Source organism: Saccopteryx bilineata, chromosome 11 (genome assembly GCF_036850765.1).
Source record: "Saccopteryx bilineata isolate mSacBil1 chromosome 11, mSacBil1_pri_phased_curated, whole genome shotgun sequence".
NCBI classification, from domain to species: Eukaryota; Metazoa; Chordata; class Mammalia; order Chiroptera; family Emballonuridae; genus Saccopteryx; species Saccopteryx bilineata.
The window spans coordinates 80364633-80388809 of NC_089500.1; the positions used below are offsets into that span (position 1 = coordinate 80364633).

The following is a 24177-nucleotide window of genomic DNA, read 5'->3' on the forward strand; positions in this document are numbered from 1 at the left end:
TTCCCCTGCTCGGGGGGGCGGCTGCTCCCTGTGCCCCTGGACGGTGCCCCCCCCGTGCTGGCCTGTCTGCCCCCCAGTTTTCCTGCTCGGGGGGGGCAGCGGCTGCTCTGTGTGCCCATGGATGGTGCCCCCCCCCGTGCTGGCCTGTCTGCCCCCCAGTTCTGTGGATGGTGCCCCCCCCTGTGCTGGCCTGTCTGCCGCCCCAGTTCCCTGCTGGGGGGGGCCCCGGGCGGCTGCTCCGTGTGCCCGTGGACGGTGCCCCCCCCCCCCGTGCTGGCTTGTCTGCCGCCCCAGTTCCCCTGCTTGGGGAGCCCAGGCGGCTGCTCCCCCCCCCCCCCCCCGTGATGCTGCTGCTTGTTTCCTCTTCCATTCATGTTTCTCCCCTTTCTTTCTGCTGCATGGAGACCCTCTGCTGCACAAGTGTAAGTATTCGGTGGCCGGGCCGTTTCCAGGCCCCCCCCCCAGTTTCCACTCTGGTGTCTGTCTGCTTCTGCGCTGCTGCCTGGCTGTCTCCTGGGGGCTGTGCTGTCGTCAGCTGCGGTGGGTCCAGAACGGAAGGGAACGGGCAGCGAGTTGCAGACAAGACGGTTCAGCTAGCGGAGCAGGCGAAGGCCACCGACTCGAGGGACAGACCCTCAGGAGCGGGCAGTCCTCACGGCGGTCGTGTGGGGAGAAAAATAAGACACAGTCACTTAACCGTTCAGTTCTGTTTGCTCGTTTTCCAGGGCTCTAGGAAGTCGTTAGCACGATTCACTTCTTTTATTAACAGGAATTTCACTAGCCTGCTTGGCAGCTGCTTTGGTTCTTTGGTTTTTGTTTTTTAACCCACTTTTTACTTGTTTTCATTTTGTTAACCTCAGGGGATTCCCGAGCTTGGCTGGGAAGGCTTTTTATTATTCTCTGTGCAAACTTGATAAAATGAAGAAGGGGAAGTGCTCCATCCTATTTTTATGATAATAGAAACAATTGAACTCTTTTTTGTTTGTTTGCTTTTAATTAGTGCATCTAAGAATCACACAGCAGCAGTGAGTTTAGCAAGAAAAAATGTGTTGTCTCTGATGACCCAGTGGTAGTCCCTAGCTTGGGGTAAAAGTGGACGAATGCTAATGGACTGCATGGGGGTGGTTTTATATCCGTGGTGAAAACGGGGTCACGTGAGGGAGGGACTCCGTGCTGCTCTGGACCCCTGACCACCTGTGGGCTCGCTGGCGGTCGGTGACGTCGGGCGGAGGAAGCCGTCTGTAGCTCGGGGTTCCCTTCTGCAGTTTACATTTTAAAGGATTTCATGCCCTGTTCCTCATACACCCTGAAGATGTGAATTGAAAAAAGTAGTTCTTATTCCTGGTATCAGGTGTTTTTAAAACTAAAGCTCATTCTGTCTGGGCTGACGTAATGGTTGGTGCCCTCAACCACGAGTTGATCCGTGAAATGCCGTTTGGTGGGACCTCTCCTCCGCCTCCATGCCGACCCTTCTGTGATGGGCACGTCGATAAGAACGTGAGCACGATGATTTTCTCCCATGAACCCTCTTTCTATAAAATCTAAGGAAACAGCCTGACCAGGCGGTGGCGCAGTGGATAGAGCATTGGACTGGGATGCAGAGAACCCAGGTTCTAAACCCTAAGGTCGCCAGCTTGAGCGCAGGCTCATCTACCTTGAGCAAAAAGCTCAATAGCTTGAACCCAAGGTCGCTGGCTGGAGCAAGGGGTCACTCGCTCTGCTGTAGCCCCCAGTCAAGACACATATGAGAAAGCAATCAATGAACACCTAAGATGCCACAATGAAGAATTGATGCTTCTCATCTCTCTCCCTTCCTGTCTGTCCCTCGCCCTGTCTCTGTCACCAAAATAAATAAATCAATAAAATCTAGGGAAACAATTCTATAGGACATCTTCATGCCATGCAGTTTTAAACTCCCTTTTATTTAGGGCTATCTAAATGAATTGTTGGGAACTCATGTCCCAAGCTTCTCCCTGACTCTTTTTGCCATCACAGCCACGTCCACAGTGGAGAGAAGACTGGAGACATTTTCACGACTAAACCCGGCATAATTTTGGTAGTCTGTGTCTCCCGAGCAGTTAATTATATGTCAAGGTTTTACTTAGTGACTCAGACTGGCCAGGCCGCTGTCTTCTTCCTACGGCGAAGCCAGTTTGGGGAGAACAGCCTAGGCTGGGTCCTTCTCCGTTTGCCCTGGGTTGAGTCTGTTTTCATTGAACCTGAGAAGCCTGATCCTTGATCAGTGGGCGCTCCCCACCCTGCCCGCCGTCCACACAGCCTTGGGAGAACCTCGCCAGCGGTGCATTTCAGGAGAACCAGTCTGGGACGCAGCACCACGGCTTGTCACTTTTCCTCTGCCTTTTCTCTCAACGATCAATAACCATCCGAGGCTGTTATTAAGAAAACTGGCATAAAATTGTCAACGGTCAAGTTCTTGGCTTTGAAGGTCGGCATGAACCAATTCATTCTTTTAACAACAGAACCTACATCAGCCTTGTGGATTCTTTCTTTCTCTCTCTCTCTCTCTTTCTCTCTCTCTCTTTTTATTCCTTTCCTTTCTTTCCTTTCTCTCTCTCTCTCTTTCTTCCTTTCTTTCCTCTCTCTCTCTCTTTCTCTCTTGCTCTCTTAATTCCTTTTCTTTCTAAGCCTGAGAGGACAAACTATTAAGTGAAATGGAAGTCTGCAAACCAAGGTCTTTTGATTCACGCTGTCGCTTCGTTTACACCCATACCGGTGTCCCTAAAGCCCACCCGTCCATCCGTAGCTGACGGGGACGATTGCCTTGCGCCATTGCAGCTTGCAACTTGAGCAGTCGCCTCTGCCGTCTTCATGACTCGGTTTCCTCCTTCAGATGTGTCTGTGTGGCCGAGGACAGCGGTTCCCTCTATCTTTGACACGTGTGGTGGCCCCATGGAGGGAGAAGGGAATGCCTCCCTTAGGCTTGGCTTTATGTCCTCGACAGCTGGCACTCATGCCAGAGAAAAGCCCTCCAGACACCCTGGCCGTCCTCTGGGCCTTGGTCTCGTGTTTAAAGGGCCAGCAGGATCAGACATGCTCCTGAGAAGTGGGGGCAGATGCAGACTTCTGAACCCTAACTCGTCTCTGCCCACAGAGCAAAGATGAAGATCTGGGGGGGGGGGTGGAACGGGGAACACACCAGCCAGACCACCTGCGGTTAACGGACCAGGTGCTGGCATGGATGTTGCTGTGGTGACGCACAATGGATAACTGTGTTTCCGGGGTTTACAGGCTGATCATTCAGTCTTTCCTCCTTGGTCTTTATATCCACCTGGATGCCCTCACCTGCAGCTGTGAGTTCGGGCTGTGTCAGGAGGGTGTGGCCCGGGGGTTGGGATTAGGGTGGAGGAAGAAGCGTCGGCTGCACCGTTCGAGAAGAAACACGCAGGTCTCAGCCTTTCCAGTCGGGCTGTCCGATGGAAGTGAGACAACCCTGGGCTTGAACACGGGTCCCGGATGTGCGAAGGCAAGTTTTGTGTGGCCGCCTGACTCAGTGCTTTCTGTGTTTTGTTGCTTAGATGACCCCCAAGTCCAAAAGGAAGACGATTCACAGCCGGATGCTACGGCCGGTGTCCAGGGCCTTCGGTGAGTGCCGCTGACCGCATCCCTCCCCCCCTGGGGGGGGGCCTCACACCTGCAAGGATGCTTCTCGGGGCGTGGGGAAGGCGGGGAGGGGTGGCGTGGGGGTGGCCGTTTGCTGCTGTTCCGTGGCGGGCTCGGTCGCTCTCAGGGACTCGTGTCCATCTCGGCAGCAAGCGTGAGCTGCGGCTCTGCTTTCTCACAGAGATGGAGTTCGACCTGGACAAGGCCCTGGAGGAAGTGCCCATCCACATCGAGGACCCGCCGTGCCCCGCTGGCCGGCCGGAGAAGCGGAGCTCGGGCCTCATCTCGGAGCTGCCGTCGGAGGAGGGGAAGAAGCTGGAGCACTTCACCAAGCTGAGGCCCCGGCGCAACAAGAAGCAGCAGCCCACGCAGGCGGCGGTAGGTGGCGGGGGCGGAGGTGGGGACCAGAGACCCCCTGCACGTGCGGTCCGTGCAGCATAGCGGCCGGGAGGGGACCCCGTGCACGTGCCGTCCGTACAGCATAGCGGCCGGGAGGGGACCCCGTGCACGTGCCGTCCGTGCAGCATAGCGGCCGGGAGGGGACCCCGTGCACGTGCCGTCCGTGCAGCATAGTGGCCAGGAGGAGACCCCGTGCACGTGCGGTCCGTGCAGCGTAGCGGCCAGGAGGAGACCCCGTGCACGTGCGGTCACCCTGCGCACGTGCGGTCCGTGCAGCGTAGCAGCCAGGAGGAGACCCCGTGTACGTGCGGTCACCCCGCGCACGTGCGGTCTGTGCAGCATAGCGGCCAGGAGGAGACCCCGCGCACGTGCCGTCCGTACAGCATAGCGGCCGGGAGGAGACCCCGCGCACGTGCCGTCCGTACAGCATAGCGGCCGGGAGGAGACCCCGCGCACGTGCCGTCCCTGCAGCATAGCGGCCGGGAGGAGACCCCGCGCACGTGCGGTCCGTGCAGCATAGCGGCCAGGAGGTGCTCCACCATTCTGGGAAAGACAGGGCTGCCGTTTCCTACTCTGCAGAGCAGGGTCGTCCTTGGAAACGACGTGGGTGACAGACACAGGCGACTTCTGGGCGCCTGTACCGCCTCTGAGTGTGCGAGGGTGAAAGATAACGAGCAAGGAATTTATCTGTGATTTGGAATTGTGTGCACATAGCCTCCCCCAGCCCCCATGTGCTGATCTGCTCGGTGCCTTTGCTTTCATGACGAGAACGTGAGCAGTGGGGTGACCATGGACCTGAGCGGTGGGGTGACCGTGGACCTGAGCGGTGGGGTGACCGTGGACCTGAGCACTGGGGTGACCGTGGACCTGAGCTCTGGGGTGACCGTGGACCTGAGCACTGGCGTGACCATGGACCTGAGCAGTGGGGTGACCGTGGACCCGAGCAGTGGGGTGACCGTGGACCCGAGCAGTGGGTGACAGAGCTCCCTGACTGTTCTGCTGCAGGAGGGGACAGCACTGTTCCTGTCGGGAGCACATTGACCCTGTGTCTCGGGTTCCTGTGTCTTCTCTCCTTCAGTCAGACGTCCTGGAAAAGTTCACCTGTGCCCATTGTCTCTCTTCCTGTTCCTGCTCCAAACTCTTCATTCTGGGCCGGCCCACCTGGAACCGCCCAGCCCCTCCTGACCTCGTCCTGGGGACACGGGTCATCTTACTTGACCTCTAAGTAGTCACCTGACGCAGAAAGCTCTGTCCCTCCTGAGAGGCGATTTCTGTGGCCTCTGGGTCGTCACACTTTTATCCTGCCTACCCTGCCACGAGGCCTCGAGGCGGAGTTGGGGGGTGACTTCTAGCCTGCTCCCCATTCCCACTGGTGACTCCTGTCCTCTGCTGAGCTAGTCAGACGCTCACCTGCCTCCTGCACCTGGAAGTCCTCAAGCTCTTCGGGTTCAACCGCTTCCAAACTGGGGCCTTTTTTTCTCTGTAACCCCCCCTTTCTCCTACATCCCCCCCCCATCCGGGAGCATCACCACCGACAGGTTAGACCCCTGGATATGGTCCCGAACACCACTGCCCACCACCAACCCGACCTGCCCTCTGCCTCCCCCTCTGTCCTGCCCCCCTGGCCCCGACACACATGCATACACACGCACACACACATGGGCACACACACGGTTACACACTTGTGCACACACGCACATGGGCACACATGCACGCACACATACATGGGCACGCAAACGTGTGCACGCACGCACATGCACGCACACGTACCTGGGCACGCACAACTGGGCATGCACACGCACACGCACACGTGTGCACATCCCGAGCCGATACCGACTCGCCTTCAGCCCTCCTCTGAGACAAGGCTTCTTGCAGGAAGCCGCCCCGTCCTGTCTCCCACAGGGTGTGACTGCACAACCCAGGGAGGTCGCTGTCACCCACGTGGGCACAGGGTGCAGCCCGAGCAACCCTCCGTGGGCCCTGACGCTGACCCGGTGACAGCTCTGGGCCGGCGTGTCTCAGCGTGCGGTCATCACCGTGGGCTGGGCTGGGCGCTCAGTGCCCACTGGGTGGGTGGGAGGGGGGACTGGCCGCATGGACGGGGAAGGGATGGCGTTTCCTGGGCCGTCTCTCTTCAGCGTGTCTGATTTGTTCCCCTCGTTTAAATCTGTCGGAAAGGAAACAATGTAGGTACTGCTTTCTTCTCTGATCTACTTGTAACTTTTCAGTGCACCAGGATGTCCGAGAGGAGTGATTTTCCCTTTTTCTTTGTAAACGAGGGCGGGCTCTTTTAAATGGGAAGAGATTCTAGAGGCCCCCAGGCACACTGCCCCCTGCGGCTCTTTCCCTGTCCTTCCTGGAGGCGCCTGCTTGTGAAACAGTGCTCTGAGTCCCGTCCCCCCCCCCCCCCCCGTGGCCCCAGGAGAGAGGACGGTGTGTACTTTTCTTTATACCTTTAAAAAACAGGAAAGAGGGAGGGGAAGAAGGCTGAGCGGGTGGAGGAGCAGACTGGGTGTGTCCTAGAGAGAGGACAGGGGCATCTCGGTCCCTGTGGGCCTGCCGGGTCGGAGCCCAGGCGTGTGTCCGAGGCAGCGGGGGACGGCGTGGGTCTGCACAGGTCCAGCCTCTCCCCAGTGCTGGGAGGACCAAGAACGTGGCCCGGCCTGCTGCGTGGCCTTGGGCCCACAGTGAAACATCGCACCATGGGATTTCACAGCGGTGGCCGTGCTCAAAGGGCTTCCACCTCAAAGGGCCCTTCCCCTTGGACACAGTCACCCCCACTTTCAGCAGGAGGGAGCAGGTGGCGGCCATCGCTGTGACTTGCATGTAGTCACAGCAGCCATCTAACGTCATCGTTGTTGTCTTTGCGAGGATGGGGTGGGCTCTGTCCACCCTGCGTCCGCGGTGGCTGTCCCTGGGCTCGTCCTCAACCTCCAGTGACAGTTCTCGGAGCTGAGGTGCAGGCTGTCGCTTCTTTCAACGTTTCTGTCGCCAAAGGGGTCATCACACGGGGCGACCATGTGTGGTTAGGATTGTCTGGGTTGTGCGGCGGTGAGAGAGAGACCTGTCATCTTCCTTTCCTGTCCCTGCCGAGACCGTCCGTCTCGCTTGGGTTTCAAAACCACACCGTCTTCTCGGCACCAGCAGGGACGCGCCCCCTCTCCTGTCTCTGGGAGAGCCGCGTCCCTGGGCTGCTCAGAGCCGCCACGCTCTCCGCCCTCGTCTGTCAGATGACCTCTGGGGTCCCGTCCAGCCCTGGAAGCTGGCCGTCCTGCGGGGACGTGGACGGCCCGGGGGCGCCCGCTGATGGTCACGTCCCCAGAGGACCTTTCGTGTGAGCTGTGAGTTGTTTCCAAGCAGGACGTGAGAAAAGGGCTGAGAGGAGGCGTTGATGCTCCCAAACGTTCTTCTTTTCCCCTCAAAATGGAAAGGGGAATTTTTTTAAAAAAGATTTATTTAGACGAATTGAACACACAGGAACCGCCATGTTCATCGCAGCCCTCTCCACAGTGGCCAAGACCGGGAAGGGGAACTTGAGAGGAAGCCTCTGGGGGGGGGGCGGGGGGGCCCTGGAGGGAAGCCGCTCACGGCAGGACCTGGGGTCCCCTCACTGCCGTCCCTCAGCCGGGCGACCCCGTGGGCGCCGCTCCCTCCGAGCTGCCATGGATCTGGGATTAACCAGGACCCGGGAGGAACCTTCCCTCCGGCTCAACGGGTCCAGGTGAGGGTGTGAGACAGTGTACAGGACACACGGGAGCCCCTGAGCGCCGTGGCTGCGGGAGAGGTTTTCCTCCACGAAGGAGAAACGACCACACAGGCGAGTGTCTGTGCTGCTTCCTCTCTCGTCAACAAAACAGAAGGTATCCAGTGAGCCCTCGGCTGTAACTGAGTGACAGGACTTGGCCGGGTCTCTAGGCCGTTCCGTCTACAGGAGAGCCCCCCAGGCTGAAGCCTCGTTCAGGCGACAGGAGTCATTGTTGTTGCTGCTCACATTCGCAGGGCCTTTGTCTGCTGTCTGCTCCCTTCCCAGCAGCCCCCACCCCCCACAGGAGCGTGAGGACTCGGAGCCTTGTCACAGTGGAGGCGTCCCTGTGGGGGTGGGTTAGGGCTGAGCAGCCGTCTTTTCTGCAACCGAGTTACGTGCTGGCATGAGCCGTTCTCCAGAGGCCACTGGACACTCGGGGCTTGCAGAACGAGGATGAGAGAAAGCAACTTTCCCACCAGGGCGTGGTCAGGCTGCAGACCAGGTGCCACAGCCCCCGTGAGCTGGTCCTCACGCCCCGCACGCTGGGCAGGATGCCCGTCCTCTCCCAGTGCCACAGCTGTCCGTGGGAAGCGTTAACTCAGTGCTTGGCACAGACAGACGGTCGGCCGTGCGGCTGAGCCTGCTGTGAGTTGCACATTTAGAGAGACCGCCGACTCGGTGAAGAGCCTCCTTGTAGCTTCTCTTCTCCAAGACCCAGGCTTCTGAGTTCTGCTGGACACCCGTCCCCGGACTTCCTCCAGCACCCTGGACACGTGCTTTTCCCCAGCCTGATCCGTGGCCCGTGTTCCCTAAATCCCCGCTCCCACCGCCTGCCTAGAAACTGGGACCTCTCGTGAGTGTCTCTTCTGCCTGTCCTCGTTCCTCTGGTCGTAACGAGGACTTCGCCCACGGCAGGGCAGGTGGGACGGGGACAGCGTCTCCTCCGGGGTCCCTGCACACCTCTCCTGCACACTGCCCGGAGGTAGCTGGGCCCCCGGGCGGGTGGGACACGTCACGTCTCTGGGGGCTCCCTGTTCCCTGCAGGGTGAACCCACACCCCTTAGCATGGGACACAAGGCTGTGCACTGTTGGTCTTTGTGTGAATAGCTGGGAAGTATTCATGCAACACAGAGGTAACAAGAAATCCTTAACTAAAAGCCATTTAAATAATGGAAAACACGCATCCTCCTCCCCTCACAAAGAGTCCCGACGTCTCCCAGGTGTGTCCACCTCTCTGCTGAGTCATCCTCAGCACGTTGGCTTTTGTCCCCCAACCTGTCCCCTCTTAGACTCTAGGCGGCTGCCACCACTCAGACATCCTACCCTCCCTCACGTAACTGGGCAGAACAGACACGTTCCTCCCTGTGCGGGACAACCTGTCCAGGAACCCCTAGCGGATTTCCCGAAATGTCACAGGCCAGGGCTGTGTCCCGTGCCCTCAGGCCCAGGAGACGGGATTCTGCTCTCCGGAATTCTTATACAAAGAAGTATTCACAGTCTCGCTATCAGCATTCTTCCAGCAGGAGAGGGGTTTGGAGTGACCGTGTTAGTGTGCGCCGGGGTTTCTCACTCGGCAGCCAGCGGTCCGCACACCTCGGGCCGGCTGCCGGGTGTCACAGCCCTCAGAACTTAGCGTGCGTTCATTTCCTGCGCCGCCTCCCTCCTGGATGCCTGCGCGCCTTTCTCTGCCTTCGGAAACACTCGGCTGCGCGGCCAGCTGGGTCTGAGCCGCCTCCGATCGCCGGCAGCCTCGGCTCTGCTGGGCCTGGCGTCTGTCCGGCGTCCCTCCCTCGTTCTTCCGGGCCCGTCACGTGCCCACGTGACCCCGCCCCCATGCCCGGAACCCAGCAGCCCGAGCTTGCGGAGTGCGGTCGGACGTCGGTCAACCTTGCCCCCGTTTGGTTTGCAGGTCTGGGCGGTGACCATGGTCTCCCAGGACGGTGAGCAGAACGGCCTCATGGGGAGAGTGGACGAAGGGGTCGACGAATTCTTCACCAAGAAGGTGACCAAAATGTGAGTCCGGTAATCACACTGTTTCATGCACGTTGAAGTGACGGACCCTTAGGAGTTCGGCCGTGTGTAGGAAGGCTCGTTGGGTTTAGGTGTGTGGGCCTATTCTCGCAGTGGGATGGGCCATTCTGGTGGTTTGCAGAGTGGGGTCTCCAGGCCGGCAACTGCCTGTCACCTGGGAACTCGTCAGGGCGGCAGACTCTCAGGCTGTGACCCCAGACCTACCAGCTGAGAAACTCCACAGGTGGAGCCCAGCGCTCGGTTGTGATGAGACCGCGGCAACTAGTCTGAAACGGGCCACGAAACGTGCGGCCCCAAAGTGATTTACTGGGGTGTTCTCACGTCACTGTGGGGTTCCGGTACAGGGCAGTGAGCTTTGACAGCTGAAATTACTCCTTTCTTTCTCTCTCTCGCCCTCTCTCCTCCCTTTCTTGGCAGGGAGGCAGAGATGGACTCCCACATGTGTCCTGACCAGGTTCCTCTCGGCAAACCTCCGTTTAGGCAGTGCTCTGCCTTTCTGGGTCACTGCTCCGTTGCTCAGCAACTGAGTTCATCCTCAGGGCCCAGGCCAACTGCTTGAACCATTTGAGCCATGGCTGTGGGAGGGGAAGAGAGAAAGAGAGCTGGGGTGGGGGGGAAGCAGATGATCACTTCCTGTGTGCCCTGACTGGGAATCGAACCTGGGACTTCCACAGGCCGGGCTGACACTCTGCTGCTGAGCCAACCAGCCAGGGCCGAAATGACTTATTTCTCAATGCTCCCTGTCACTACTCTGATACACGTGAGGACCATACATCCCCGGCAGATGGCACAACTTTAACAGTGTCAGAATGACCCCGCCATCAAGGAAGGGGCATCAGAGTGAGCGGCTGGCACGTCAGTCTGTGCTTTCTTAAGACTGAGTGCAGTTTTCCTAAAAGACGGCTCCCTGGCTTTCCTTAACTGTTGTCTACCTTGAAACGCTCCCGTCTTTACGACAATTTGCACCAGGTTTTCAGATAGCCAACCACGGATCCGCCCTCCAAAGACACTCTTGACGAGGGGCCGCTCTCGGGAAGGAACTTACACCACGTGGTGGCCACGCCGGGCAGGTGGATGGCGGGGAGGGGGATCCAGCTCTCCTGTGGGTTGTGGGGCCCTCTCTCTCCTCGGCAGGACGGTGGGAGAGGGGGGTGGTCTTTGTGTCCATAATGGTGCGACTCACTGAATGCTGTGAGCTTCTGGACACCGTGGTCTGTCTTCCACACGGGCCTTGAGCGCGGCGTGGTGTCCTGGGGAAAAGTCTGTCCTCCTGTCCTGGGCAGCCCTCCCCCCCCTGTGTCATTTATCCTGGGACGCTCTCCCACGGCTGCGCTCCGGCCCCCAAGTTAGTTGCTCTTTCTCTCAAGCTGACTCGACGCATTTTTCTCCGTCCTCCACACACGTCTGTGAGAGCACGCGTCGTCCTTGGAGAGTCAGCTGGTTTCTTTTCCTTTCACAGCTCAGGGGACGGAGGAACGGGCTCTCAGTGTCAGAGGAGACGCCCCCTCAGAGAGCAGAGCGGCAGCCCCGACACGCTCTCGCTCCCTTTCCTCCCGTAGAAGCTGCTCTTCAGAGGCGGAGCCTGGGTGTTGCATTACGTACAACACCGTGTCCGTGACTCGGCCCGTGGCGTGGTGTGGCGTGGCGTGGCGTGGCTGAGGGGGGTTGAGTGAGTGAGCAAAGGGGCCCTCGGCCTGTAGCCGTGTTGACGACAGATGCCACTGCGAGCTCTTCTTTCCGAGACGTTGGAAAGGACATAGAGGGGAGGTCTGCACACGCCTGGTCTGGATGGACCCCGTGGGCCGTTACCCCAGAGTGATGTCCTCACCTTCGGTCTGCATTCCGAAGGGGCCCTGACGGAGAGGTGGAGAGTGTTTATACGGGCATTTCCCACCCCCCCCCACCCCCCGCCCTGGAGGACTCTGAGGTTCCCGGACAGACAGCTGGACTCATCTGTCTTCACCACGTGGTGATGAGATAGATACTTTGTTGTGTTGTGTAGAAACAGATGCTGTTGCTTGGCTGTGTAAAGGCCTGGGCTTAGGTACAGCCCTGGAGTCGTGTGAAGAAAGTTTGAAAATCCTATGCGTGGTCATAATTTAAAATGTCAGATGTCCTACGAGGCTCCCCCCCCAAATATATATATATATATATAATGTTTCTTGTTTCTTTTCCTGCTCCTTAGAAGTGATTCATTCCTATTCCATTAGCTGTTTATTTTTTATTTTGCCTCCAAATTCCTTAATGACTTGCAATTTCCTGTTTTTCAGTTTTAGGGAGAAACTATTGTATAATGAGTGACTTCTTACTGTAGAGGATAATTTAGCTCCTGATACTTGGACGCTTGTGCCCACCACACACACACACACACACACCCCTCTGTCCCTCTTACTGAGCCGTAGCATAGCGGTGGATTCCTTCAGTGTTGAGTGTTGACTTCATCGTGGCTGAGGAAGCACTCAACGACTGTCCTTCCGTTTTGTTGCCTCTTTCTGATCTGACTTGGAAGCAAGGACCCAAACCTTCGTTTGGCTTGAGCCTTTGTAAGGGTGGGTGGGGTTGCAGATGTTGTCGAATGGTTCTGGAAGGCTTTTCCAGGGTTGGGACGTCACAGTGCACCAGGGTAGAGCAGGCGGTCACCTGGGTCCAGAGCCGCCAGCTGTGTGCCCAGGCTCCTGACTAATGACCAGAGCGCTTGACGACAGGCCAGCTGACCTCTGCTCCCAGCCCGGCCGCCTCAGGCTCCTTCTTACCTTGTGTGCGACCCCGTGTCCTCACCTGGGGACAGCAGTTCACCTGTGCCATTTCCCCAGGGCGGCGGCGACTCGCCATTTCTTAAACGCCCCAGAGCCTCTGCCACAGGAGCAGCACCCCCGTGTTTATATTTTTTGATGGATTCCTGTTAGGAGTTGATTTTCGTCAAACCAGCAGGGTTCCTTTCTTCCGAGCTGCAGGAGATCGTCCTCCAGAGGCCCGGAGCCCCACGACCTCGGCGATGGGGGCGGCGACGAGAAGAAGAAGAGAGATTCTCGGAGGAGTTTTCTCAACCTGATCAAGTCCCGGTCCAAGTCCGAGCGGCCGCCGACGGTCCTGCTGGCGGAGGAACCGTCCTCGCCGAAGGGGGCGGTCCGGAGTCCAGCCGCGGACACGCCCAGGAGGGACACGAAGCCGGCGGAGACAAACGGCAGCGCGGATCGGACGGAGGAGATGAAAACGCCCGAGCCCCTGGAGGACAGCCCCGCGGAGGAGGCGGGGAAGCTGGACCACGGCGACGGCCGGGGCAGCCCCCAGGGAGGCCGGCGGTACGGCGTCCAGGTGATGGGCAGCGGGCTGATGGCCGAGATGAAGGCCAAGCAGGAGCGCAGGGCGGCTTGCGCGCACAAGGTGAGGGCCTTGAGCACGCCCCCCCCCCCTCGCATGAGAGAGGCAGGAAAATAGCCTGTGGGTTAAATAAAAATGGAAAACCAGAGACACCCCCCGCCCCGCCCAAAATATACTTGGCACTAGGGCCACGTGCTTCCCAAGAGCCACCGAGGCCCAGGTCGCTCGCTGGTGGCACCTGCCCAGGTGCTCCCCGTCCTTGTTGCAGAAGCATATGGCAGCTGGTCCCCGGGGTCCTCGGCCCTGGGGAAGACTGAGTGTTCAGTCTCAGCCCCCTCACCCCCCGGGGGAGCAGGAGAGCAGCCAGGCAGATGAAAATCCCGAAACCAGATTCTGAGGATAGAAACGCAGAGCTATATTTTTACGCACGTCGCAATCCATTCCCTTTTTCAAACCTAAAAATTCCTGGATCTGTTCCAGATTTAAAAGTCCAAAGGAAAGGAAAAAAAAACAGTCGAGGTTATTCCGTTAGAATTAACTGAATACATGACCAGTTACATGTTGTCTGTCGCTATGAGGAAAAACATCATAGTTTAAAAATTGCGGAGTCCCCCCCCCCCCCCCCGAATCCGGCTTGATCGTTATTTATCCTCTGAGCCTCTCTTTGACACAGAGGTTGGGATTTGTCCTCTTCACGGCCTGTGCCCTCCCGAAGGGCTGTTCCTTGTCACTGAGAGTCACGTGTGCACCTCTAACCCAGGTGTTGCCCCGAGCTCTTACCCTGCGGACCTGGGTCCTCCCACGGAAGGAAGAGTGTACCCCTATTTTATGTGGACTGGCGCTAAAGCAGTCCGCCCCAGCGAACCCCTGGTCTTCAGAAAGTAGATGGTGGACTCTTGACCAGGGTGGGGAGGCCTGTCTCTATTACTCCTAAACACCTGGACCCTTTTTTCTCCCCGTGAAATCCTGCCTCCCACACTGTTTGACAGGTGCTCGTCCGCACCTTTGTCATCTAACAATTTCCTTGGTGACAGGCTCCTGCCACCTCCCTCCTCTGTAGGGAGGAGTTGACAGCCACCTTCCCGATCTGTTCTGCGAATTCGGGCAGCCTGAGACGGCCTTCCTGGTCAGGATTCTAAGTAAACACAGTGACCACCACCCCGGTGGAAAGGTTTACATGACGCCCCAGGAAATGTTTACATTTTCATCTGCTCTGTAGAATTTATTGATGACGGCGACAGCACCCTGTTTTCAGCAAGGAGCTGCTTATTTGGGCACCGTTTCTGCTGATGAACAGCTGTCTTTCGGTGGAAGGATGAGGCTGGCTGGAGGGCTTTTTCCAAACGCTCTGCGTTGGATATATAAATAGATTCGAAGTGGAAAAAAAAGATTCTTCTGGTTTAGTGTTCAAGGTTCATAACCATGGTCTCCTAGCCCCATCTAGTGTCTTCTTGAAACAACAATAATAAAGATCCTTGGTATGGAAATGATTTGAGTCAGTCAGGGGTATCCACAGGCTTGATTTTAAGAACAAATGAATGAATGAGAGAACGTTTTTCAAAAATTAGCTTTACACTGTCATCCCCTAAGATTCCATGACGTATTCTGTTAAAGCCAAGACATTAAGCATCAGCGGTGACAATACTGCTGGTGACAACCATCTGTGTTGTCCTCACGTGCCTCTTGAGTAATTCTCTTTACACTGCCTGCTTTTAATGTATGTATTTAAAGGGAAAGAGCTGTGAAGTGAAGACACGGGGTCAGTTACCAAGTCGGGGGAGCGGCAGGTATTGAATGCCGAGAGGCCACTCCTTGCCTGCCGGGGCTGCCTGAGAGGCTGGCCCTGGGGACAGTGGTCTGAGTCTGGCTTTACCTGTCACAGCTACTGCCCCGAGTCAGTGGCCTTTAACCTTCCCGTCTCTGCGGTCACTAACTCCTCCCACATGAAGTTCGTGGGTCTTGTGTTCAGTGAATTCTGGCCTCTTACACACTGCACCTGTGGGCCCTGGCCCTGCTCGCCTGGCACGGAAGCCCCGGCGAATTCTGGGGCCCCTTTCCTCTGCGTGGTGCATTTATATGGAGCAGGTGTTCCCTGCTTCTCAAACCTGGTATTTGGAACCTGCCTGGGAGCCAAGGCCTCTGCTCAGAGCCTGCATGGTGGGCGGGGCTGGGCACGCTCTCGGTGCATTGACCAATGACAAGCGAGAGGAAGCTAGTGTCCACCAGCAGGGAGGGGGGCAGAGCAGCACGAGATGGGGCGGGGCCGGTTCAGTCCCGGCCTCCCTCTGTAGGAGTTGAGCAGTTCAGCCAGGGAAACGACTGTCACCAAGGCCCTGGCCTCCCTGGACCCATGCACACCCCAGGGACTGGCCACACCTGGGCCCCCAGCCCTGCCTGTGAACACGGAACGAATCTTGGTCCTCAGAGCTGGTCCTGGGGTCTCAGGGAGGGTCCGAGGTGGTCAGCGTGACTGCCACGAGTGAAAGAGCCATTCTTCGTGGTCATTTCCTGTCTGCCTTGTTCTTTTCTTATGCTTTAAATAAATACGCACTCTGGGCGGGGGGTGCCTGAATTTTTCAGAAGCTGGGGAATGACGCCGTCTCCCAGGAGTCACCCAGCCTGGCTGGGAGCTCGGAGCAGCTGGACGGAGGAGGGGCAGGTAAGCTGGGCCCCTGCTGCCACCCCCTCAGGGAACTCCTCACCTGCTGCTTCCAGAAGTCACCGGGATTGACAGGAAAAAATAAAGGGGGGGTGCGGGGGGAGGGGCAGAATCAACTGTGTGTTCTCAGCACCCCCCCCTGAGGGGAGACCTCACTCCTCCTCCCGCCCCAGCTCGCTGGGGGCGCATCCCCCCCACGGGATCCGTGTGCCTGAGCAGGATGCCTTTTCTGGTTCCCAAAGGGAAGAAATTTTCATTGCGAGGAACCCTCAAAACGGAGCATTGGGAGGGGGATGTTTTGGGGATAGAGCTTTCTGACATTAAGCTGCTGTGGCGTGTGGAAACTGGCCCTTTAGTGTGGTGCACGCTCAGCCCGACCTCCATAAGCACCTCGGGTCCTTTGTCCCCGTGGGCTGTCGGGTGTGGTCCAGGAGTAAAGCACCGAACACGGGAACCGTGCAGATCAAGGGTGGGGGCCTCACGCTGTATCTGTAGTTCTAGGTTTTCGTATCTTCAGGCAATCAGAGTTAGAACAGAAGCGATCTTTAACGGGCTTGTTTTTGACAAAGTCATCTGGTTCAATTAAGGCAGCAGAAGGGGCAGAGCAGGGTCCGAGGTGACATTTCCACGCCGTCCTTGTGAGCCCTCCCCACTCAGGACCTGCAGCCACCCTCTCACTGACTGGCACTGCCACCTGGGGCCGGGTCCCGGCCGGGCCTGACGGTCCAAGTGCAGGAGGAGCTGTCCTCCGTGCCCACCGGGGGGACCCGCACGCCGTCCCGCGTGACGCCTGTTGTTGGCGTGGTCGTCGGCGGTCAGAGCCCTGGTGGCCGGGCTTCCTGTGCCGTCCCTGTTCTGAGGTCGGCCGTGGTGACAGAGGACGGTGACCGTCCCTGTTCTGAGGTCGGCCGTGGTGACAGAGGACGGTGACCATCCCTGTTCTGAGGTCGGCTGTGGTGACAGAGGATGGTGACGGCGGCCGTCTGCCTGTGCCGGCGTCTCGTGTCCCCTGATCGGTTTCCTCCCCCTGGAGCTTGACGGTGAAGTTGCCCTCTGTCCCCTCCTTCTCTTCAGGGCCCAGGCTGCACCCCGCTGTCCCGGAGGCCCGCTGCAGTTCGGGGGCCCCGGAAAAGAACGCCAAAGCGGAGCCCAGGGTGGACGGGGGCTTCCGGGGCCGCAGCGCCTCCAACCCCAAGCCCGTCCTGCAGTCGCCGAGGCCGAGCCTGGCCGCCCGGCCGGCCATCCCGCAGAAACCGAGGACCTCCCCACGGCCGGGTAAGGGCTCCGCTGGTCGGGGGGTGACACTCACACCAGGGGCTTCCTGGTGCGGCCTGATGGGGACGGGGCTGCCGGTGGACGTGGGCTCCAGACGGTCTGCAGCTGGGAGAGTGACCTGGCCGGAACACTGAGGCCACCAACTCAGGGACTGTCCTCACATCCAGGGCCGCAGGGGAGACTGAGGGAGTCCTGACCCTTCTCCAGGGGGACAGAGCCTTCAGAGGCTACAGCTGGAGGCTGGGGCTGCAGACACGGAACATACCTGCTCCTCTGCTTGTCCCCCGCATTCCATGACACATTTGGGGTTTATAACAGGGCTTGGCAGACTGGCGCCTGTGTTGTCACTGTCACCACACGGCCACCCCAGGGACACCTGTCTTCTCAGGCTGCTTGGAGGTCACTGACGGGGAGGTGTGGCCTAGAGCATTTACTGTTCGGCCTTTTACAGAAAAAGGTTTGCTGACTGTGTGTGTGTGTGTGTGTGTGTGTGTGTGTGTGTGTGACAGAAAGAGGGACAGACAGACAGGAAGGAAGGAAGAGCGATGAAAACATCAATTCTTCATTGTGGCCCCTTAGTTCATTGATTGCTTTCTCATATGTGCCTTGACCGCGGGCCTTCAGCAGACCGAGTAACCCCTTGCTCGAGGCAGTGACCCTGGGTCCAAGCTGGTGAGCTTTTTCTCAAACCAGATGAGCCCGCACTCAAGCTGGCGACCTCGAGGCCTTGAACCTGGGTCCTCTGCATCCCAGTCCAACGCTCTATCCACTGCACCACTGCCTGGTCAGGCGGTTTGCTGATTCTTAAGTTTAGCAAATCTTATGAGGGAAGAAACTTGAAAGTGTTAGCAGCGGGCTGGGCTCTGCCCTGTTCTCTGAGGCAGCCTCTGTTCCTCGTCACGCCTGCTCTTCCCACAGCTTTCTTGGGGCCCCTCAAGCCGCTGACCCTTGGAGCAGATCACTTAGGACTTCTGATACCGCCCAAACGCCATCACCAACCCAAGATCCTGCTGCTGGGGGGCGCGAGGGAGCTTCGTGCTGGAGAGAGTGGGGAGACGGGCGGTGGGGAAGTCTGTCCTCGTGATGACGGCCGAGAAGCTGGCTGGGGCTGGTGTCGGCGGGGGCGCCTCCGGTCTGAGGGGAGGACGCGGCTCCTGGCCGGGCCCCTGGTCTGGTCCGGGCAGTGGTCTGGTTCCCCGGTCAGTGCAGAGGAGAGGACTGGCGGGACTGCCGGCATTCTGCTGCAGCCACCTCTGTGCCAGCTCATTCGCTGAGCGTGTGCTTCGTCCTCAGCACGTGGAGAGATATGTGACAGGCTGACGTTCCCGTAGAACCTGAGGGTTCAGCGGGCATCTTCACACCCACCCCGTTTCCTGTGCACGGTTCTGAGAGGTGTCGGAACTGTGGGTGGAGGAGCATTCAGCATCTCCTCCCTTCCTCTTAGGCAGTGACGTCTGCAGCAGACTGGAGTTGGACGTGTGAGGCTGTCATACACAGCACAGCCGGGCACACGCACACCTGGAAGCACGCGTGCACACGCATGTACACACACAGGCAGGGGGCGTATGATCACGTGCTTGCATATATGTGTACACACATGCCACACTTGTGCATCGGCGCACACACGTGAATGCCGGTAACAGCCAAGAAAGGAGGGCTGTCTGTCGGTCTGTCCGTCAGAATGTTTTAGCTTCGCAGGACCTATAGTCTCTTCATTTGTACGGTGATCGCCGAAGCCCTTCTGGTGGTCAGAGCCCAGGGCTCGCAGTTATTCTCGGTGTGTGTGTGTGTGTGTGTGTGTGTGTGTGTAGGTACGCACACGCATGCACATGTGTGTGTGGGGGGGGGTGACCATGTTAGTGGGCTTGACCATGACACAGCGGGTTCTATGTTTTACGCGTTTTAGGAGAAGCAGACGGCCTTGGTGTTTGAGGCAGGAGGCGCCCGTGGTTCACTGTCTGGGGTTCGGAGAGCAGCTCGCTGGGACTCTGTCCGCACGACAGACCCGTCTGGGCAGACTAGCACCTTCCTCACCCTGCGTGTCTGTCTCTCGATTGCTCGTGGGTGTTCTCAGCACTTGACTGGGATGAACATGGACTGGTTCTCGGCCAGGGTTGCTCTGTGGTGCTTTTGAAGGACTCCCCGGCTCAGGCTTGAGGAGCCCAGCAGTCTGACCCGCGTGTTCGTGTCTCCACAGAGGACGTCCCGGACTCTCCACCCAGCCTGGGTTCTCCCAAAGTCGCCCTTCTTCCTCCCGTCCTGAAAAAAGTCCCCGTGGACAAGGAGCGAGAAGGCCAGGGGAGCCCACAGCCCAGCCCCCGGACGTACTCCCAGGAAGGTAGGAAGCATTTCTCTCCAGCCCAGCTCTCCCCACCTGGGCTCATTTCAGGAGAAAGGAGTTAACCCTGGACTGAGCTGGTAGCTTAGAGTTGGGCCCAGCCTCCCTCGGGTCGAGTGTTGGAACCGGAGCCATTTAGTAGAGCAGAAACCGGACTCGGCGTGGCCAGTGCCCCAGGGTCCGAGCTGAGGGCACGCAGAGAGTGCCCCTGGGAAGCGGGCGGGAGGTGTCACGTCTTTGTGACGGTCGTCACGGTGCCTCTGCCCTGGCTCCCACGTGCCAGCGTGGCCTTACTCATTCTCTGGAGCTCCCTAAGTTTCCAAGCCCCACTATTCCGAGAAAGGCTCCCCTGCCTGTGAGTGGCCGTTGCGGTGGCTCTGGGGCAGCCCACACAGGCCCGCGTGGCTTTGTGGCCACCGGGCTCGCTCAGGCACGAGGGCAGGTGGGCCACTGTCAGCAGAGTGGCCCCTGCAGGGGCTCAGGCCCTGGTCCCCCCAGTTTGCTCCCTTTGACGTGTGAGGTGGGAGCAGAGCGTGGTGGCCTGGCGCACGCCTGCTGTCAGGGCAGATCAGGAGCCGGGGCCCCCCAGGCGTGTTTGGGTGGCTCCGCCCCCCACGGTCTCTGCCCTCGTTCTTTTAAACGCAGAGTGGACTCCGGGGTTCCATCCTTGTGAAGGGTCATGCCATCCCTAAGCCCCACCTGTAAAGACATTTCATGCCTGTAAAGTCCCACCCACCCTGTCCTGATGGCTGTCACTGTGGGCTGGGTGCCTTTGTCTTAGTCTTATTTCAAATTCGTCTGATACTTTACAATTCTTGACCCTACACCTCGGACATCTTTCTAGACTGGCCAATTTTTCTTTCTTTTTTTTTTTCTTTTTGGCCAATTTTCTTTGGGGTGAGGCCCATAGGAAGTGCCTCTGAGTACTGCCCTTGCGATTTGGGAGTTGAGGACAAAAATAACTGCCAGGTCCTTTACCTCCATCCTGCAGATTTATCGGCCATAGACAGAAGTTAGGGTCTGACCAAAGCCGATAAAACCACCTCTTGTCCCCTGGAGAAAGCACAGCTGTGACAAGTGGCTGTCAGACACCCAGACAGTTCACACATGGTGAATACGTATCGGGCTTGGTGTTACAGCCATAGCCGTTGGAAGTCTTGGTGTAGAAAGAAGACCCTTTCTGGGTACCGGTCAGAGTGACCAGAGCCAGCGTGGGTCCCTGAGGACCCCTCGTACCACACAGCTGTCCTCGTCCCTCCCCTCACGTCATTCCCTTTCTACACCACTGACTTGTACCTTCTCTCATAAGAAGGGCCCTGGGGGAAGCTGTTGTCAAGAAGCAGGGCGGGGAAGGGGTGAGGGAGGCAAGGTCTTGTCCTAAGCAATTTAAATTTGGAAAGATTCAAAGGAGAAGGTCGGGAGGTTGAATAAAAACTATACGGTTACCGTCTGTGAGCAGCGATGCTTTCAAGGTGCCTGTATTAAAACACAGTCCGGAGTGAGCCGGCAGCTCCACTAGTAAGAATGCGCCCCCCGAATCCCCCGGAGCCGACCAGGCTGGTGATCTGCTGCCAGCCGCCACACCCCGGCACCTGCCTGGACAGCCCCCCACGTCTGCCCCCAGGAGCTTCAGCGGAATGAGCTGCCCCTCAGGCGCTGGAGAGCTTCGAGGGTAGATGTTGGGAGTCCCTCCCTCCTCCCCGCCCCCCCAATAGCAAACAGGAAGCATGCTTCACGCCTCCGCCTGCCCAGTTAGACAGTGAGGAACACAGAGCTAGGAGACCAGCACTCCCCACCCGGGTCCAGAGCCCGCCCACTGCAGGTCCACCCTGAGGTCAGGCTGCAGGTACACACGCTGCTGGAGAGAACGTGTGGTGTCCCGTGGGGGTGGGGTCTGGACCTCACTTCATCCGTCAGCTTGCCCGCTGAGCTGGCCCAGGGAGGAGGGCCCTAGCCCACTCCCTGTCCCCTTGCACGCTATTCATGCTGGTTACTTCGTTTCCTTGTTCCGTGCCTCCCCGTGGATGAGCGGGCCCAACTAATTTCTGAACCAGGTAAATGGCCACGACTCTCCGGGACTCTTCCATCGTGAGTGTGACTCTCATTCATCCGTTCCTGGAGTCCAGAATGGTAGCTCCGGGGGCCTTTCCATCGCCGGCACCTGCGGGGGGCGGACCCGAGCTCACCCCGTTGTGCACGAGAGCGCTGTGATGTCGGTTGTTGAGTTCCGTAGATAAACGGTGCATATCCTGAGTGGGGTGGGGGAGCTGGCATTTCATTTTCAACGCTGATACCTTTCTTTTTCTGATTTTTAATATTGATGTTGACGCCTTGATGTATTTGCTGACACGAAAGGGTAAAAAGGAATCCCTTTTCCTCAGTGGTGCAAAGAGGAGATTGTTACAAAAGGCATTCAGACCATGACAGTGGCAAGCCTTCCAGTCGAGGGAAGAGACCTTCAAAGCTGTGCCCCACCCTGGCGGAAGAGGAGGCGCATGCCGTTGGGCACAGGAAGCCACAGCCAACAAATGGTCAGAGCCTCCGATTTCCCCCCTCGGTGCTCCTCCGCTGCGAACTGGCACTAACAAACAGACTTTAATTGAGTAACTTCTGGCCTGAGAATTTTTTTTTTTTCTTAAATGGCAACAGGATGATCCTTCCCCTCTGGGGGCGAAAAGTTGACTAAAAAAATCTAAGGTCGGAAATTCTGAGGAGGATCAAGTTACCGTGGAGTATGGTGACTTGCCCTTTCAAATTTCTATGACCACGTAGGATCTGCTGGGATGTTCGGGGTCACGGCCGCTGTCCCGATTCCTCGATCTCTCTATCCTGTGAGATTTCATCTGGGGTTGGCTCAGGAATTCTTAGTGACACACTTCATACCTTCAGAGAGCGTTGGTCTCACGCCTCATCTTACACTCTTCACGGGGAGGAGCAGTGGAGACCAGCGACTACAGGCAGACCCTGTGTCATGTACGTGGTCTCTCAGTGGACCTTTGATGCCCCTTGGATGAGAAAGAAATGCTCCAATTATCCTTTTGACCGCCAGGAACAGTGTTGTCTGTGCACAGCGGTTACTCTAGGACGTCCGTCTTCTGTTCCACAGGGCACTAAATTCCACAGTGTTCTGCTGAGGGCGGGACAGCCCCAGGAGACGGACTGGGGACCCTGCAAACCGGCTTTAAGCTCCAGGGGGAGGGACACTAGAGCAATCACAGCCGAGTGAGAAAGGAAACGTCTTTTCCATGACTGATTACACACCATCCCCTGGTGGACAGTGTTTTATAAGCATGCCTGGAAAGCAGTTTAGAGGAAATCTCAATACCGTAACAGAAAAAGAACAAAGTGGAAGGAGGCTTTGTTTTTTTCTTGTCAAACTGTATCAGGGGCTACAGGAGTCACTGGCCTGGCCCGGCCTTCAGGCCATCACCCCACGATTTCAACTGCCTCCAAAGAAAGTGTCCCAGAAGCCAGATCTGTGGGGACATCACTTCAGGAAGAACTTCTCTTTGTTGCCAAAGGATAACCATTCTTACACGTTAGCACCTTGCTGTTGACTATTGCGGTCCAGCCACGACAAGTATATACCGGAGTCCCAAACAGGAAAAGATATGGACTTGAAATAATGACAGACAGGGACTTAAAGATATATTATATATACAAATGGGTTCGGGAGGACACCACGCAAACAGCCTCTACTGTTCCTGAGCCGTAATGCCCCACTCCCAGAAGCACATCCACTTTTATTCATAGAAAAAAATGTGGCCATCAGCAATTCAATTAAGTTTCCAGGGCAACTCAGAGACAACCCCCACCATACCATCCAAGTCTACTTTACACTAACAAGAAACTAGCTTCCAGCCTCCTCTGGAGAACATGGGTGGGACAAATGAGAATCAGGTGTAGCTCTTTGTTAACTAGGCAGATGAGGTGGGGTTTGGGCCCAGCACCTCTGTCCAGATTGCAAAAATACCCTGTTTATTTATTTGGTCCCCAACAATTGATAGCAAACCTCTCTGACCCACCTTACAGCTGAACAGCCAACCAGTTAGGACACCTCAAGTGGAAACTGTTGTCTTGAGGACCGTCCTTGACATAGATTTGAAAACAAAACAAGAAAAGCCTCTGCCAGCTTCCCGCCAGCCACAGCATAGGGAGCCAGCCTCCTTGGCCACAGCAGGTGGGCGGCGGTCGAGTTAAGGACGTGACCCCCAGCATAAAGCGAAGTCTGAGGTCGTGAAAGGGTAGGCCATTCCGTCCAGGCCAGGAAGCACCTGCCCTGGGGAAGACCCTCTGACCTCTCAGTCGTAAAGGATTTCTTCTGTGGTAGATGTGTTTGTGAACACAGTCCCAATAGCTGTTCTCTCTCCCAGGGGTTTTCTCTGATATTTTCAGGAATTTCTGTTACCTTCCAAGTCAGAGAAAATTATGTAAATAGACACCTAAGATATTTGTTAGTTTTAGAGTGGCAAGGTTATTTTTGAGACTATTTGAAGTCAGAAGCTCTGTCTCTGTATTGCTTCTTTTCGATAAGGACTCCCAAGGGCCCATCGATGTTCCTAGATTTCGGAAATTTCCGTTTGAGCTATTCTATCAGCTGACATATGTCACTTTATTACATAGCCCCCTTGGTGCTGTGCAATGTTTCTTCTTCATTAGGCCACTAAAGGCACTTTATACAACACAGCCCCCCACCCCCCCACCACACAGTCACCCTCCGACTTAGAGTAAGAACAGGAGGAAGACGGATACGCCACAGTGTAGAGAGGCAGGAAATTCCGTGTCTGC

General features: G+C 57.3%; 1 protein-coding gene across 4 annotated transcripts in view; it reads left to right on the top strand.

Annotated features, from left to right (window-relative positions):
* Nucleotides 1-24177, top strand: part of CARMIL1 (capping protein regulator and myosin 1 linker 1) — a 207269-nt gene that overhangs the window by 176230 nt on the left and 6862 nt on the right. For 2 of the 4 annotated variants that reach the window (XM_066246343.1, XM_066246346.1), the window contains 8 exons: nucleotides 3537-3603; nucleotides 3803-3999; nucleotides 9675-9778; nucleotides 12751-13180; nucleotides 15698-15776; nucleotides 16851-17051; nucleotides 19249-19389; nucleotides 21771-21920. In XM_066246343.1, coding sequence (XP_066102440.1) covers nucleotides 3537-3603; nucleotides 3803-3999; nucleotides 9675-9778; nucleotides 12751-13180; nucleotides 15698-15776; nucleotides 16851-17051; nucleotides 19249-19389; nucleotides 21771-21920 — 1369 coding nt within the window. The remainder of the gene's footprint in view (nucleotides 1-3536; nucleotides 3604-3802; nucleotides 4000-9674; nucleotides 9779-12750; nucleotides 13181-15697; nucleotides 15777-16850; nucleotides 17052-19248; nucleotides 19390-21770; nucleotides 21921-24177) is intronic. The other 2 variants (XM_066246344.1, XM_066246347.1) reach the window with 2 other exon arrangements.